At 42.2% G+C, this 13976-nt stretch overlaps 1 protein-coding gene and 1 long non-coding RNA gene across 9 annotated transcripts in view; one reads left to right on the top strand and one right to left on the bottom strand.

Annotated features, from left to right (window-relative positions):
* The window catches only part of ADGRB3 (adhesion G protein-coupled receptor B3), a 616872-nt gene extending 605456 nt beyond the window's left edge, over positions 1 to 11416 (bottom strand). For 3 of the 8 annotated variants that reach the window (XM_043510430.1, XM_043510431.1, XM_043510432.1), the window contains exons 1-3: positions 10490 to 11216; positions 8914 to 9085; positions 7040 to 7808 (exon numbers count right to left, since the gene is read on the bottom strand). In XM_043510430.1, coding sequence (XP_043366365.1) covers positions 7040 to 7793 — 754 coding nt within the window. In that variant the 5' untranslated portion in view covers positions 7794 to 7808; positions 8914 to 9085; positions 10490 to 11216. Of the gene's footprint in view, positions 1 to 7039; positions 7809 to 8913; positions 9086 to 10238; positions 10415 to 10489 lie in introns of those variants that run through there. The other 5 variants (XM_043510428.1, XM_038396358.2, XM_043510433.1 and 2 more) reach the window with 4 other exon arrangements.
* A 60-nt stretch (positions 11417 to 11476) lies between these two features.
* Positions 11477 to 13976, top strand: part of LOC119853371 — a 28821-nt gene continuing 26321 nt past the window's right edge. Inside the window, exons 1-2 of the long non-coding RNA XR_005292051.2 lie at positions 11477 to 11609; positions 12452 to 12521. This is a non-coding gene — a long non-coding RNA (uncharacterized LOC119853371). The remainder of the gene's footprint in view (positions 11610 to 12451; positions 12522 to 13976) is intronic.

The following is a 13976-nucleotide window of genomic DNA, read 5'->3' as shown; positions in this document are numbered from 1 at the left end:
TAGGGACAGTCTCTTATAATGTGGGTCCTAGTCCCAGTTGCACTACTGAAATACAAATAAATACTTTTTTTATTATTATTAAAGATTTGACTCAAGCAAAAAATTAAAAGGTCTAGCTTCTGAGGCAGACAATAGAAGCCAATTTTTGGGAGGCTCTGGTGGTGTGGTTGCCAGACTTACACTGTATTGTTTTACTAGGCCCACCAAATCCAATTTACAGTTAATTAGCTTATTGAAAGACTAAAATATTCAGTTATTGTACAACAATATAGACCTGATTCTGCTTCCATTGAGTCAACGGCAGAAATTCCATTGACTCCAACAGGAGGACTGAGCCTAAAAAAAAAACATGTTGCCCATCTTCTTCACATGAGCACTGCCAGACAACACACAAAATTGAATCTCTGCCACCACAGACTTGGTATTCAGATTTATGTATGACTAGTAAATAATTAATCACTAATAATACTACAGAGTATATCTATTAATTCAGGCTTTTCTTGCGGTGATGGATGATGAGTGCAGGGTTATTCTCCTTTTCAAGGGTGTGAGAAAGATCTTTCAAGGGCTGAGCCAAAGTCCACTGAAGTCAGTATCTGTGCAAAAGTGTGAGTGCATTTTTATACGCAAACTTTTGCAACTTTAAACAAACAAACAAAAAATACAAGAAGTAAGGTTTTATAAGCTGCTAAAATAAAAGGAATGGAAATGATCAATATATTATAGACTAAAATATAATAATTAGCAATAACAGCATGTAATCCTTGACAACAGAGGTAGGTGTTACTAATTAAAAGAGATTCTGATAATTAAGTATTTCTTTCACAGAGCTATCATTTACTTCAAAGAATATCTGAAATCAAACTTTCAAGGTTCTGATCGTGAGAGGTGCAGCATAACCTAACATCCATTGAAATCATAAGGAGTTGAGTTGCTTATCACTGCCTACTGAAACAACTCATAATAGCTTAATTGACTCGTGGGCTTTGGACCAGACCAAGTGAGCAGAAAAATGCATCTGTCATTAATTTTTGAATAAAATAAGCTGGATGCTCATTTTATCAAGAATCAGCCTCATGTATAAAAAATTCACTTCTTTCTTTGTATTTTATATTCTTGGTGAGATGAAGCTACTTGTAAACAACAACATGCCAGGGTTTTTTTTTTTTTTTTTAATATCTTGTATTAAATTTGATACAAATGTTTAATTCTCCTAGTAACTATCCATGTAAAGCTGAAAAGTGTAGTGTTCCATCTGTGCTCATCTTCCCATTGCAACTTGCATTCTTAGGTCATGGATTAAAGAACTACTACTCTCTCTCTCTCTCTCTCTCACACACACACACACACACACACCCCTCTCTCCCCCTATAAGGCTTGTCTACATTGAGACCGTTGTCTTTCACGGGTACTTAAAAAAGCCCTCTCAAGAAAGATAAAAGTTTTGCCAACTGCAAGTGGCATTGTGAACATCCTGCCGACAAAGCTAATGCCGCTCATGGGGCTGGAAGTATTTTGTCGGCAAAAGTGCCGACAAAATACCAACAGTGAGCGTTTACACACGCTGACTTTTAGCAACAAGGCTGTGTCGACACAGCCTTGTCGCTAAAAGCTGTATAGCGTAGACAAGCCCAGAAGTAGTTCTTTGTACTGACTCAGTGCTTTGGAAGATAGAATTTGTTATTTTAGTTCCTTCTAAATATCAATCTAGACTGGAATACTAGTTATACATTAAATATTGAATATTACAATATAAATATTAGTCTCATTAGTCTCTATTCTGCCTTTTTTGTCCTGCATGGGCATATTTCCCCTGCTCTAGACCTTTTGTACATATAACCTTACATTTTAATTCTTTTGATGAAGCTATATTATGATATAATACAGAATTATTGTTATATAGTAGCAATCTTGTGTTGGCATTGAGGCAGGTTTCGCCAGTGCTGCATTTCATTTATTTCTCAAATATGAAAATGAAAATGTCATAGAGGGAAGAGTGTATAAATATTCTGTGTAAACTTTACAAGTAATTTGCACACTTGCATTATTCAGTGGTAGAAAGTGTCACAAATGTGTAAATTTAAGGAGAAGTGTGGTACAGTAAGTCTTCCTTTTCTGATGCTCTTGGTATCTTCATGTCTGAAATCAGAATAGAGCCTGCCACTGATGTGTTCAGATGGCAGTGCATATACTATTGGACTCTGTGACACGGTGACCAACACAACATTTCCTGCGTAGTCATAAATCCTATTGAAATCATTTCACAGTGGATGAGCAAGTAATGCAAAATCAGGCCAAAGGGCAGCCCTGGATTACCAATTGCCAAGACGAATTATTCTGAATTTCTCATCCCTTCCCCCTTAACTAGAATTACTTTGGAGAAGAGCAGTAAATGCCTATAGTTGCTCTATGGCAGTAGAGTACTGAAGGAAATTGTTTATAATAAGACAAGAATGTGGAAAAAGATTGTAAACTTTAGTCACTATCACATAAGTATTATAAACCACAAAATAATACATTTTCTTGTAGTAACCATAATTATATAGTTCTGAGCCTGCCACCCTCATTAATGCAAGTTATTTCTGCTGAATTTATAGAGGTGCCTACTCATGTATGAAACAATTGTTTTTGAATAGGGTCCTATGTGCGTTGACTAAAAACTGCATGAGAACTTGGATGTGTAACATACAAGATCAAGAGAAGAAACCCTATTAGGTCATTTAGTTCAGTCCCCCTCCAGCGCAGGAATTGACATAACAGTATATTTGCTAGTGCTTTGTCAAGTCTAAATAGTAGTAGTGCTACTACTCAAAAGTAGTACTAAAGAAAAGCCTGATTGTATATTACATACATTCCAATACAATGGATTTGCATCTTAATAAAAATGTGACCCATCTTCATGTTGCTAGGATCAGTGACACCAGAGATGATCTATGTATTGCAGAAGTACTGGTTATACTATATGTTTCCAGAAGTATATTGTTTGGAAGACAACTGATACAGCTTTCTTGTTTGAGCTAGTTCCTCCTATTGCTGAACATCTCCCCTACCCCATTGGACAAACTACCCATTGTGTGGTTGTCAGGTAAAATACACCAAGCTCTAAGAGGGGAAAATTCTGGCTTTAATCGCTTTTAGTAAGTCATTTAGCACTTTCAAAATAATGAAAAACTTCAGAGGTGAAAACAGTTGCATTCTTTTCTAGGTTCTTCTAAATGGAGGATACAATATACTTCTAAATGGAGGATAGGGGGCCCATCAATGGCTTTTAGCCAGGATGAGCAGGGATGCAAAACCATGCTCTGAGTGTCCATAGTCCCTGTTGGCCAGGAGCTGGGCATGGACAACAGATGATTATCTGTTCTGTTCATTCCCTCTGAAGCACTTAGCACTGGCCATTCTTGGAAGATAGGATACGGGCTAGATGGATCATTGGTCTGACCCAGTATGATCATTCTTATATTCTAAATTGTAGTCATAAAGAACAGTTTGACTTATCACCTCATATGGTCAGGCCTAATGGAAGAGAATCTGCAGAACTTGAGTACTTATCATACTGCAGAAGGCTGTCAGCCCTCTGCAAAATCTGCCCTAAAAAGTCAGCATTTAAATATTTTAATACTATTATAGACCTCTGAGAATGCTATGAGACAAGAGACAATGCTATGAGAAAGGATTCCCGTGGAAGTGTGGAGCCTCAATACCTTTGAAGATCAAGGCCTTGAAGCCAAATCCTGCAAAGCCCTGACCTCATCCCAAAAAATGCTGAGCAACCTCAATTCCCACTAAGTTCCAAGTTAGTACCAACAATAGTTTTGTTAGCATATCTTACCGCCACAGTTATCAACAGTGTTTCCCTTTGTCTGGGTTGGTCAACATAAATATTTTTAACAGTGCTGATCTAACCTGAATCAGCTCACCCACAGAAACATACTTGACATCTCATGTGTAGATGTTTTCAGATATAAGTGGCAAAATTCATAATGTTCATTCAAAGAATAATTTACATTTTGAATCTTAAATTGATGTCACACAGAATCTATCAATCACAATTTTACATATAAATATATTTAAGTGACATAGACTTAACTCAGTGGTGAGTCATTGGTACAACTTGTGCGTATGGTTTCTATGTAGAAATAATATCTTTCATGTAGATTATTTATCCATGGGAGAAGCTGGTAAACAAATGCTTTAAACTGAATGCAAAATAAGCAGTCTACTGCTATTAAAAGTTACCTCAAAACCTTAATTTTGTAGTTGATAGAATACATTACAACTTTAAGATAACGGTCCAATGAATCAAATCCAATTGTACAAAAGTAATGAAATTATTTAAAAAATATTATTCTATTAAATGTCCCAACAACATAAAGTAAACAAGCTGCCATCTACACTGGAAAAAATAAGAATATTTCTCTTTCTACAAAACATTTAGGGAGTTTTCCCCTTTAATAATGAAGTTTAACCTACTAATATAATGATCCAGAAATGACATAAATAGGGTAAGAATTAAAATAAAATACGATTAAAATTGAAAGACACTTTGAGGCATGTTCTAGACATTCATATTCCAAGATGCAGAAATAAAACATAGTTGTCCCTCGCTTTCTCTTTTCAGTCCACTAAACACAGTTTGACAAACATCTTTGTTGAGTATATTACACACCCATTCCTCTGATGTTCAGCATATTTTGAAAAACTCCTGGACAGATTTTGCAAATATGATTTTGACATCTCTATGCTTGAATTTCTCACCCCTTCTATCCCGTAAGATGCAGCAGTCAATGGATTATAAAATTATGGCATGGGAAGTGTCATCTCTTTCATAATTAAAATTTAATTATGTACAAAATGCAGTAGCTGAGGAATGATACCACAAATGCTCTTCTTGCCTGATCCCTTCAATCAGGTTATTACTTCTGTCTAGAAAGCCTGGACTTTCGCAGATGGAAAGCCAAGCCTGGGGGCCATGCTAGTTATTGGAGTAGCCTCAAATATGTTTGCCCATTGACGTTTAAAGTCGACTTGTTCAGGTCCATTAAAATGGGGGCAACCTTAACCCCAGGATTGCTATTCTTAGGCCTTTCTCTTTAGCCCAGCAGTTTTATTGCATTCAGTCTCCTATTTTCCTCCGTCGGGAAAACAGCAAACCTATCTCTGCAGTCTCAAATACAACTGCTACTGCTCGTTTAGAAACATGATGAGAGGCCCATTATAGCCCCTCTAAATCCTAGCGCTATCTTCAGGAGTCCCTCGCCACCCCGACAAGCGAATTCTCAGTAAATCACCCCAGCTGCGCAGGCAGCAACTTTGCCTGACAGCTGCTGCCTTTGGAGAAGCTCAGTGAGCAAACTGGACGCGGGGGACTGGTTCCGTTGCTCGCAGGAGTGGGTTAAAGCCCGCAACGCTCCCAACAATTAGCGCCTGGAAACCTTAAGAGGTTCCCCAACCGCCGCGCATATTGAAGCCGAGGCACTTTCTGCGGCTTAATTGTCTTAATAGTCAGCTTCTAACATCACATTTGTTGGGGGAAGTTTCTGATTCTAAGGGACACTAATTAGCTTTAAATGATGCTAAATACCATCCCTACCGTTGCAAGGGCTTCGCTGGGACTTTTACAAGAGACAAGTATTCCGGTAATTTAAAATCACTTTGTTTTCTTCTCCCAGCTGTTAACCGTTTGGAGAAACACTGACCCGCAGGACAACCACGGGAGAACCTAGCCCCCCCGACCACCGCTCCCCTGTTCCTTCAAAGTGCCTTTGGCAGCGCACAACGAAAGCGAGTAGTTCAGCTTTTCTTCTCCCACACCACTCAGGCTTGGCTGCCCTTAAAGAAAATCCTCTCCTAACAACGTGTCAATGTTACACTCCTCCACAAAGGCAACTTCTATTAGAGGGGCTGGGAGCCTGGCTCCTAGACAGGGAGCTTTGTGGCCATGCAGAAACCAGGGAGAGAGGAACCATTTCCTGCATTAAAATGCAAGAGCCTGGCTCAGTGATTTATGCCTGTGCGGGGACAAATTCACCCCCTCTCAAATAGCTGCCCCCGAGCTCCAATTCCCAGCCAGACGGCGGCTTTTCTCCTTATCTCTAGAGTTTTCTCTGTTTTGCATTTCTCATTTGATAACTGCATTTTGACCTCACGTGTCTCCCTTTCCCTACATCTTCCAAACCGTGGTGTGCCCCTAGGATCTTCCTTAATAAATCAACTTGCCCTTGTTCTGTACATTGATGGAACCAGAACAGCAGGTATTAAAAAAGACGAAAAGAGAACTTAGACCCTAATTTTTATAATTAGGAGGCTGCTCTGATGACCAGTTCCACAGCTTCCAGATCTTCTACACCCTCACGCTTTTCCAAACTCAGGTGATTAAGATATCAGCCCCGTGTTATTAGCACACGTGCAAAGCCATCATCTCCCCTGGAGCTGGGGCCGCCCACGTGTGTCTCTCTACTGACCAAGGGAGCACGTGGGTGGCATTGCAGGGTGCAATATGTTTCCCTGAGCCACAAATTGGGGCAGGATTTGCTATTCGCTGGTACTTGCGCAGTTCTGAGGTCAGCCTCTGCGGGTGTTTAGGGTCCTGGCTCTTAAATCGGGTTGCCCGCATGGCTTTGGAAATCTCTTCCTTGAAAAGTCAAGGAGTAGCATCAAAAGGAGTAAGATTTTATTGCTAGGTGAAATAAAAAAGGGAGAACTAGCTCACAACGTGTCCGCATTATTATAAGTGAGAGCTGAGAACAGCGACAGCTTAAATCCCCATTGAAGTACAAGTTATCTCTTAGTAGGAATCAGAACTGTATGCTGGAGATGAGATTAATTTTAAAATATCCTCCCCCATGTAAGTGGTTTGAGGATGTGTCTACAGTTCTCCCTGGCCCTTTCATGGGAGCGGGTTGAAGGTTAGCAGACCCCACAACTAGTGTGTAGTGCAAGTCAGTTAAGTTTAAGTATCAACGAGAGGCAAGAGCAGAACCCTAGATAGTGATTTGAGATTAAAATAGACCTTTGAGACCCCATTAGAAACACCTACCTTCTTTTGGCGGCCGTTTAGCTTCTTTGCTAAGGTTGCAGACCTGGGTAGTTTGCAGCTCCTGGGTCAGACACCCCTCCGTCTGCTCGTTGAGGGGCAGCACCACATTGCTGAGCAACACCAGGGACTGGTCGTCTATTCCCCATTCTCCCAAATGCTGAGGGCAGGTACATTTTGTATACATGATCCCACAGGACTCGGTTCTCCCGTTCTCGGATTTCAGGCAGTTCTCTAGCCAAGTGCATAATACATGGCAACCAAACTGGCTCGGGCTCACCTTATTCAACACCAAAAACTCAAAGAAAGATTTTTGGTCTTCTTCCTTTTTGTGTAATCCTGGGAAATCGATGGGAAAAACCCGGCGTATCTGAACAAAATTCTTATCATATTGCAGAAATACAAAAGCATTCTTGGAATCGCATAGCTGCATTATAGAATGGTTATTTTTTAAAAGATCCTTTATTTTTTCATGGGAAAAATGATCAAACTGATAAGCCAAAAGAGAAAAGTTGGAGCAGGTGAAGTCCTTTTTGGAAAATTTCAGGTAAATACTGTATTTGGTCGGATCTGGATTTTCCAGCGTCCAAGTGCAGTTTGTAAAGTTTTTAGGAAACATTTCACTTAGAGAATACGATCCATAAATGACCCCCTTCACCAGCGTGGAACACCAGAAGTCTTGGGCAGCATTAAATCCAAACATAACCAGTAGATAGGTGGAAAATATATAAATCAGCAAATTACGAACAGCCTTCATCCTATGTCATTTGGCCTGTAGGAAATGAAATGAAATAAAAATGCAAGTAGAATTCTTCACACATTGAAAATCAAACTCCTTCCAATATTCCAGCCAGCTGTTTTCAAGATTCCAGTTAGAACCTTTCTCAAAAAGAAGGGCAAGTAATTTATTTTTTAACACAAGGAAATTGTTTGATGCTGTGTGAACAGCGCCATCACGTGGCCATCACAACAGTCAAATTCCCTACATTCAAATTAAAAAAAACCCATTTATTAGATTATTAAGTGGAATGCCCTCAGTTATCTAGCATATATTTGGCATGATCTGGAACTATTAAATTTAGATAAAAGCCAGAAACTTTCATCTGGTGGCCCAGAAGAAGGAGTATTTATTTATTTATTTAAAAGTAAATCAACTACCTGGGCACCGTTTATATATATCTGCACAGAATTTCACTAGACCAGATCGGAAAAGCTGGTAACAGCTGTTGTTACATATTATTTTTTCTGTTAAGTCTGATAAGTAATTGTGATGAATTACAGCCATAATTTAAAAATGCACAAATTATTATTTGCTACAGATGGAACATTATCTCCCATATGTCTATATGCCTCTGCAGTGGCCACCTGGTATACAAAGGTCTCTGTAAAAAAAAAAAAATCCGGAGAGGAAACACTGAGATTAATATGTGTTAATAAAATCTTGAAACTGTTATCCGGGAAAGAAATATAGATGGTTAGATAGATGGAAATTGTGGTTGCCTGACACCGCCATTGAGACCAATCATTTTAAAGGCAATCGTTTCAATGTGATATAACCTCTTGGAGTAGATAATGTGGATAAGTATATTAGTATTTATAACCAAGGGAGCTGAATAGAGAGCAATGCTATAGCAGGATCTTGTGACTGGACTGAACTGGGTCTCTAAGTTGCCCTTTATTAAGAATGTTTTGTACAGTATGGTTATCTACTGTATTTTGCAGATGTGCGCTTGAATGATGAAAGACAGATTACATTTTCTCTGCTAGTTTCTCCAACTAAAGCTCTTTTATTGGCCCCCTCCGCGGAATCAGCCTTCACATCTTCTGTTCTCTAATAGTGGCCTAGGATAATAAAGTGAACCTTTGGTTATATTTACCTCTGTTATCCAAAAAATAAAACTTAAATGTTTTCAGCTTTAACCTTTGAGAAGTTGCTTATCTCTTATCAATGAGTGTCTTTTCGCTTTCTGTTTACAAGTGTGAGCAGACAAAAGTGATGCCAAGTTAATTTAAAAAACTCTTTAGATTGCAGCCTCTTCCACTGTTGCTCTGTAAACAGAGACAGACATACAGACACATACACAGTTACCAGTTTTGACGTGTGTCTTTGCCTAGCTTTCATCTCCCCCACCAAATGGCAAGGCATCTTTCGTCCCCCATTGCATAACACAGAACAAATCAGCGGATTAAATTCCTTGTAAGAGATTTTTGTATTTCCCAGATTATAATTCAAACTCTAAATCTTGAGATGGGCAAAGCAGCACCAACTCTAACCCTCTTTATAGCTGCGGTTTAAAACAAAATCAGAGCTCCCGCCGGATCTATCCAAACTATTGGATTTTCCCTTTTCCGAAAGTGCATCTCACTGAGTAACAAATCCATCCTTCTGGGAATAAGGTCGAGAGAGCGTTTATCGTTTGTTAAAACAGAAATGTATAGGCAGTTCTGGAAATAATTTCTTCGATACAAAATTTGCTGTAGCACTTTGCAGGCAATGCAGTCCTGCGCAGTATTATTCAGGATGGTGTAGGCGTTGAAAGCCAATGTGACAATAAGTGTCTAAATTAGGAATTCTACCCATGAAAAAGGGTTCATTTTATTATCTGGAGACCAAGGATGGGTTTTTCCTAATTATATTATATATTAAATAAAAGGCCCTGACTTTTCCTCCTGTGCAATATTTGCACTAGAAAAATAAAGACGTCCGCAGTGCTAGGCTGTTTTCCATGAGGAAACCAAGTCTAATAGCCATCACTTTAGTTGTTTGTTCATGCAAACCTATTGAAACAAAATACTACTTTAAATTATCGCTCGCTGCATGAATAGGCAGGATTCCATTTCGTTTACAATAGTGCTAAACAGAAAAGTGAAGCTGCTCAGGGGAAGGATCAGGCACTGAGATTAAACAAATCTTTCTTTTCGTGTGGGGGGGGGGGGTGGAGGGGAGGCTAAAGAACGGCCCCCAAGGTTTAAGGTTGCCCATTTTGGAAGAAATCTCTTCTGCTGAAAAGCAAACAGGCGTTTAGTTTGGATAATCCCCAACTGATTTTCTAGGTGACACTGTAGTTTGGTCGAACATAGACGGCGCCATCACTCCACTTATTTTTTCCCCAACCGAAGACCCACTGACTTCCCTTCTTTTAACTTCCCATTAAGCTAAAATCCCCCCCCCCCCCTAAAATTCCCCCAGCCATGCACAAACCTCAGGTTTTCTTGGTCTCGCTGGAAATTATTCTCAGGGAAGCAGACCCGTCGCAAGCCAGACTTCTCTAACTTTTAAACTGCGGGGTACAACTAAATGCAGAGGCAATTCTGCATGTGTAGGCTCTCTTTATCGTTCAGCAACAGCCTGTCCTCCGCCTCCGCCCGCCTCCGCCTCCGCCCCGGAATCCCGAGCTAACCGCTCTACAGTCATAATCCCGGGAAACGGAAAAAGCCCCTGGACACCCTTACCTTCCACTCCGAAAGCGGTCAGGCTATTTCTCTAAACCACTAGCGCCACCGGCACACGTCCCAACAACAGCGATGGAGCGATTCCCCGTCTGTCGGAAGCACCGTTTCCCATTTTCCCAGGCTCAGGTTCAAAACCAAGATTTAAAGGAGAGGAGGAGGAGGAGGAGGAGAAGAAGGGGAGGGGGGGGGGAACAACAACAAAAAAAAACCCACAGGCAGAGAGGAAAGCCCGGCACGCGCAAAGCGTTGGCTCCGGATCCACCAAATCCACCGTGTGAAGGGAAAGAAAAAGCCCCAAACCAGAGAGACTGCGTGGGGGAGGGGGGTTGGATGGACCTGGCTGAACAGCGAAGATATTTTTTTTTTTCTTTTAACTTGAACCAAAGTCTAACCCAACCAACCGATCAGCGGAGACGCCAGGCAAGCGATGAGCGGAGAGGAGACCTACAGGCTACTGCTGCCCTAGCGCAGATGTGGAGGAGGGTTTGGGCTGTTGTTATTATTATGAATATACTTATTCCTCTTTTCTCCCTGCTCCTCCTCCCCCCTCAGGTACCGACGGACGGGGAGGGGGGGGGATTCTTGGCTGGTGATGGCGGCAAGCTGTTTGAATGCTGAGTGAGGAGGGAGTACAGCGGGGGAGAGATAGTAAAGCTCTGTGTGTGTGTGTGTGTGTGTGTTAGAAAGAGAGCAAGTCAGTCAGCGTGTGAGAGGGAGAGTGCGTGTGTGTGCGCGCGCGCGCGCGCTCCCGGCTCCCGCCTCGGAGCCTCCCCGGTTGGGTGTGCGCGCCCCGCAGTCCCTCTCCGGCGCGCGGGCGGGCGGGCGGGCGCGCGCGCGGGAAGTGGACTGTGCGCGCCCCGCTCGCCTTCTCCGCTGCGTGCGTGTCCGCGCGCTGCGAGCCTCGCTCTCCCGCTCCAGCCCCGGGCGCCCTGCTCTCCTCGCTCCTTCCTCAGTGCGTGTGTGTGCGAGACTCTCCTCTCGGCTCCAGCGACCGGGGCCCGCGGTGCGTTTTGCGCGTCGCGGCTCCTCAAAACCAAGCACGTCCGACAAACGTTATTGTCTGCGGCGGAGAGGGGTTTCCAGCCTCGCTTCCCACCGCTGGAGCTGGCTGCGACCGAGGGTGAGAGACACTCCCAGGCTGGGAGGGAGGAGTAAATCCAGCACTTGATCGCCTTCCTCTTGTTCTTTCCCTTAAAGCCTAACCTCCCCTCCCCCTTCCCGCCCCCCCCCCCGGAGCTGACAGCGTGCCACCGCGCTGCAGATTAAGGGATCTAGCGCTGCAAGGAAAACACATCTCCTCGCTTGCAAACCGCCGCCTGCCTCTGCCTGAAACAATAGCAATTCTCTCAGCGAGGCTGCAATTAACACCTTATTTCTTCCTTGCCAGAGATAGGGCGCCGGTTGGGATCACATTAAATCGCTCAGCGGGGCTTAGTGACTCTGGGAAGGGGCTAGTTTCTGAGCAATTTTTTTTTTTTTTAAAGTTCCATCTTAGCGCAGCTGGGTTGCGCTGGTGGCTGCGTTTCGCGGACGATGCCCGAGGGCCGCCGTGGAATCTCCGCCGGCTTCGGGGGGGCGGGTTGCAGTGGGGCGGGGGGGGGGGGGCTGTGCAGTCAAATGGCCGAACAGCCCCATCGTTAGCTGCCCCTTGCTCAGGCTGGGGTTTGGATGGCAGGTGGCCAGATAGTACAAGGGCTGGAGGGGTGAGGGTCGGCATGAAGAATAACGGTGAGAACGGGGCTGTCTCCTGCCCACCCAAAGAAACACCTGCTTTGGTGGTGTAGCTGAGTAGAGTTGAGGAAGCTGTCTCCTTCCCTTGTTTCTCTCCCCTTCCCCGTCGGTGAGCTGGGTTATCCTTTGGCTAGTGCCCAGGGGTGGCTGTAGCTCACAAAAGCTTATGCTCTAATAAACTTGTTAGTCTCTAAGGTGCCACAAGTCCTCCTTTTCTTTTTGCGAATACAGACGAACACGGCTGCTACTCTGAAACCTGTCAGCGAGCGAAAGGTGTCTTATGTTCGACATCAGATACATGGTAAGATAATGGGGGGTGGGGGTATTTACATTTAAATAAGTTTTAGTACCAATCCAGCCCCTCGCTTGAATATTTCTTCTGTAGCTATCACACACCATTTACATTCTGCAAAGGGAACAAAGCATTTCTGAAAACGGTGTGGTCCTGCTACATGTTACAGTCCCACTCAGTTTGAAAGTTCTTTTGAAAAATGCATGGTTTTAGATGCACTCTCCACCCCCACCCATGGAAGGAACACGAACAGAAGTTTAAACTTCTGGCCACCATCCAAGCCAGTCATTTCTTAACGCAAACAGGTTTTTTCCCCCCTCACAAAAGACTTGAATTCAAATAATATAGAGGTATACATACATGAATACTTTATCCCATTCTTGTAAAAACAATAAAGTGCCAGGTTTGCATGATCTACTCCTTTGTATTTATATTTTTATTATTTTTTCCAAATACAGCAAATATACCAAAATAGTAGCTTCATCATCACACACAAAGTAAATAAAGATGGTAAGATAAAGGAAGCAATATGTCTATTTTCAGGGTCTACATTGATCATAGACCTCTTAAAAAGTCAACACAAATTGCTTTTAATTTTTTGGGCATTCCCTTTCTGCAGAATGCCAGTCATTAGTTACCTGCGAGGTCAGCCATATCGCTGAGCCTTGCATCAATATTTGGTGGGGATAGATTTTTCCATTTTTGCAACATTAGTTTTTTAGCGCCCAAAGTTGCATGTTGGAACCATGCAGCCCCGCTATCAAGTTATCTCCTGGTATCAGAAACATATCCAAGAATAAAAATTAAAGAGGGCTCCAAATTAGCATCCAATATCAAATTGGTCCTTTGACCCACCTCCTACCAGAAATTTTTGAATGATCTACTCCTATCAAATATAATACAAAGGAAATAAGGCTACTACTGGTTTAGAAATAACTATACTCCTTCACATACAGTTGCACTCCACATTGTCTGTGAATGATGACCATCACACTGTTCTGAAATTCTTCAGGAATAGCTTGGTTCACTGTCATGATGACGAAGTAGAACAATCACAGAGGCGCATGTACAATACAAGCATCTTCAATTCAATTTTTTTCCTCATTTACATTAGATGTGGGACATGATAGATCAGAAAAGCAAGCCACCCATAATGAAGCAGTTCATTCTTTACACTGATTCCTGTGGCCTTTGCAAATTTCAGGTCCCTTGATTGTGAACAGAGTGAGATGTGTTTATATAACACTATTTATAAATATGGAGTGGATAAGCCATTAATCTCTAGGAAATCCCTATATATTACAACCCTTTAATTAATTTCCACAAAGAAGTCAGGTTTGAAAACCTCTGAGTGAATAATCAATAACAAACAACTGATGAAGATTAAGGTCAAGTGAAGATATGGCTGAGCTAGAGAGAAAACTGTGAGGAAAACTATTCCTGGATCTCCTGCATGCGACTCCA

The sequence above is a fragment of the Dermochelys coriacea genome, chromosome 3 (assembly GCF_009764565.3).
Source record: "Dermochelys coriacea isolate rDerCor1 chromosome 3, rDerCor1.pri.v4, whole genome shotgun sequence".
In the NCBI taxonomy this organism is placed as follows: Eukaryota; Metazoa; Chordata; order Testudines; family Dermochelyidae; genus Dermochelys; species Dermochelys coriacea.
Note: the sequence above shows the minus strand (reverse complement) of the source record. Positions and strands in the feature narration are given on the sequence as shown.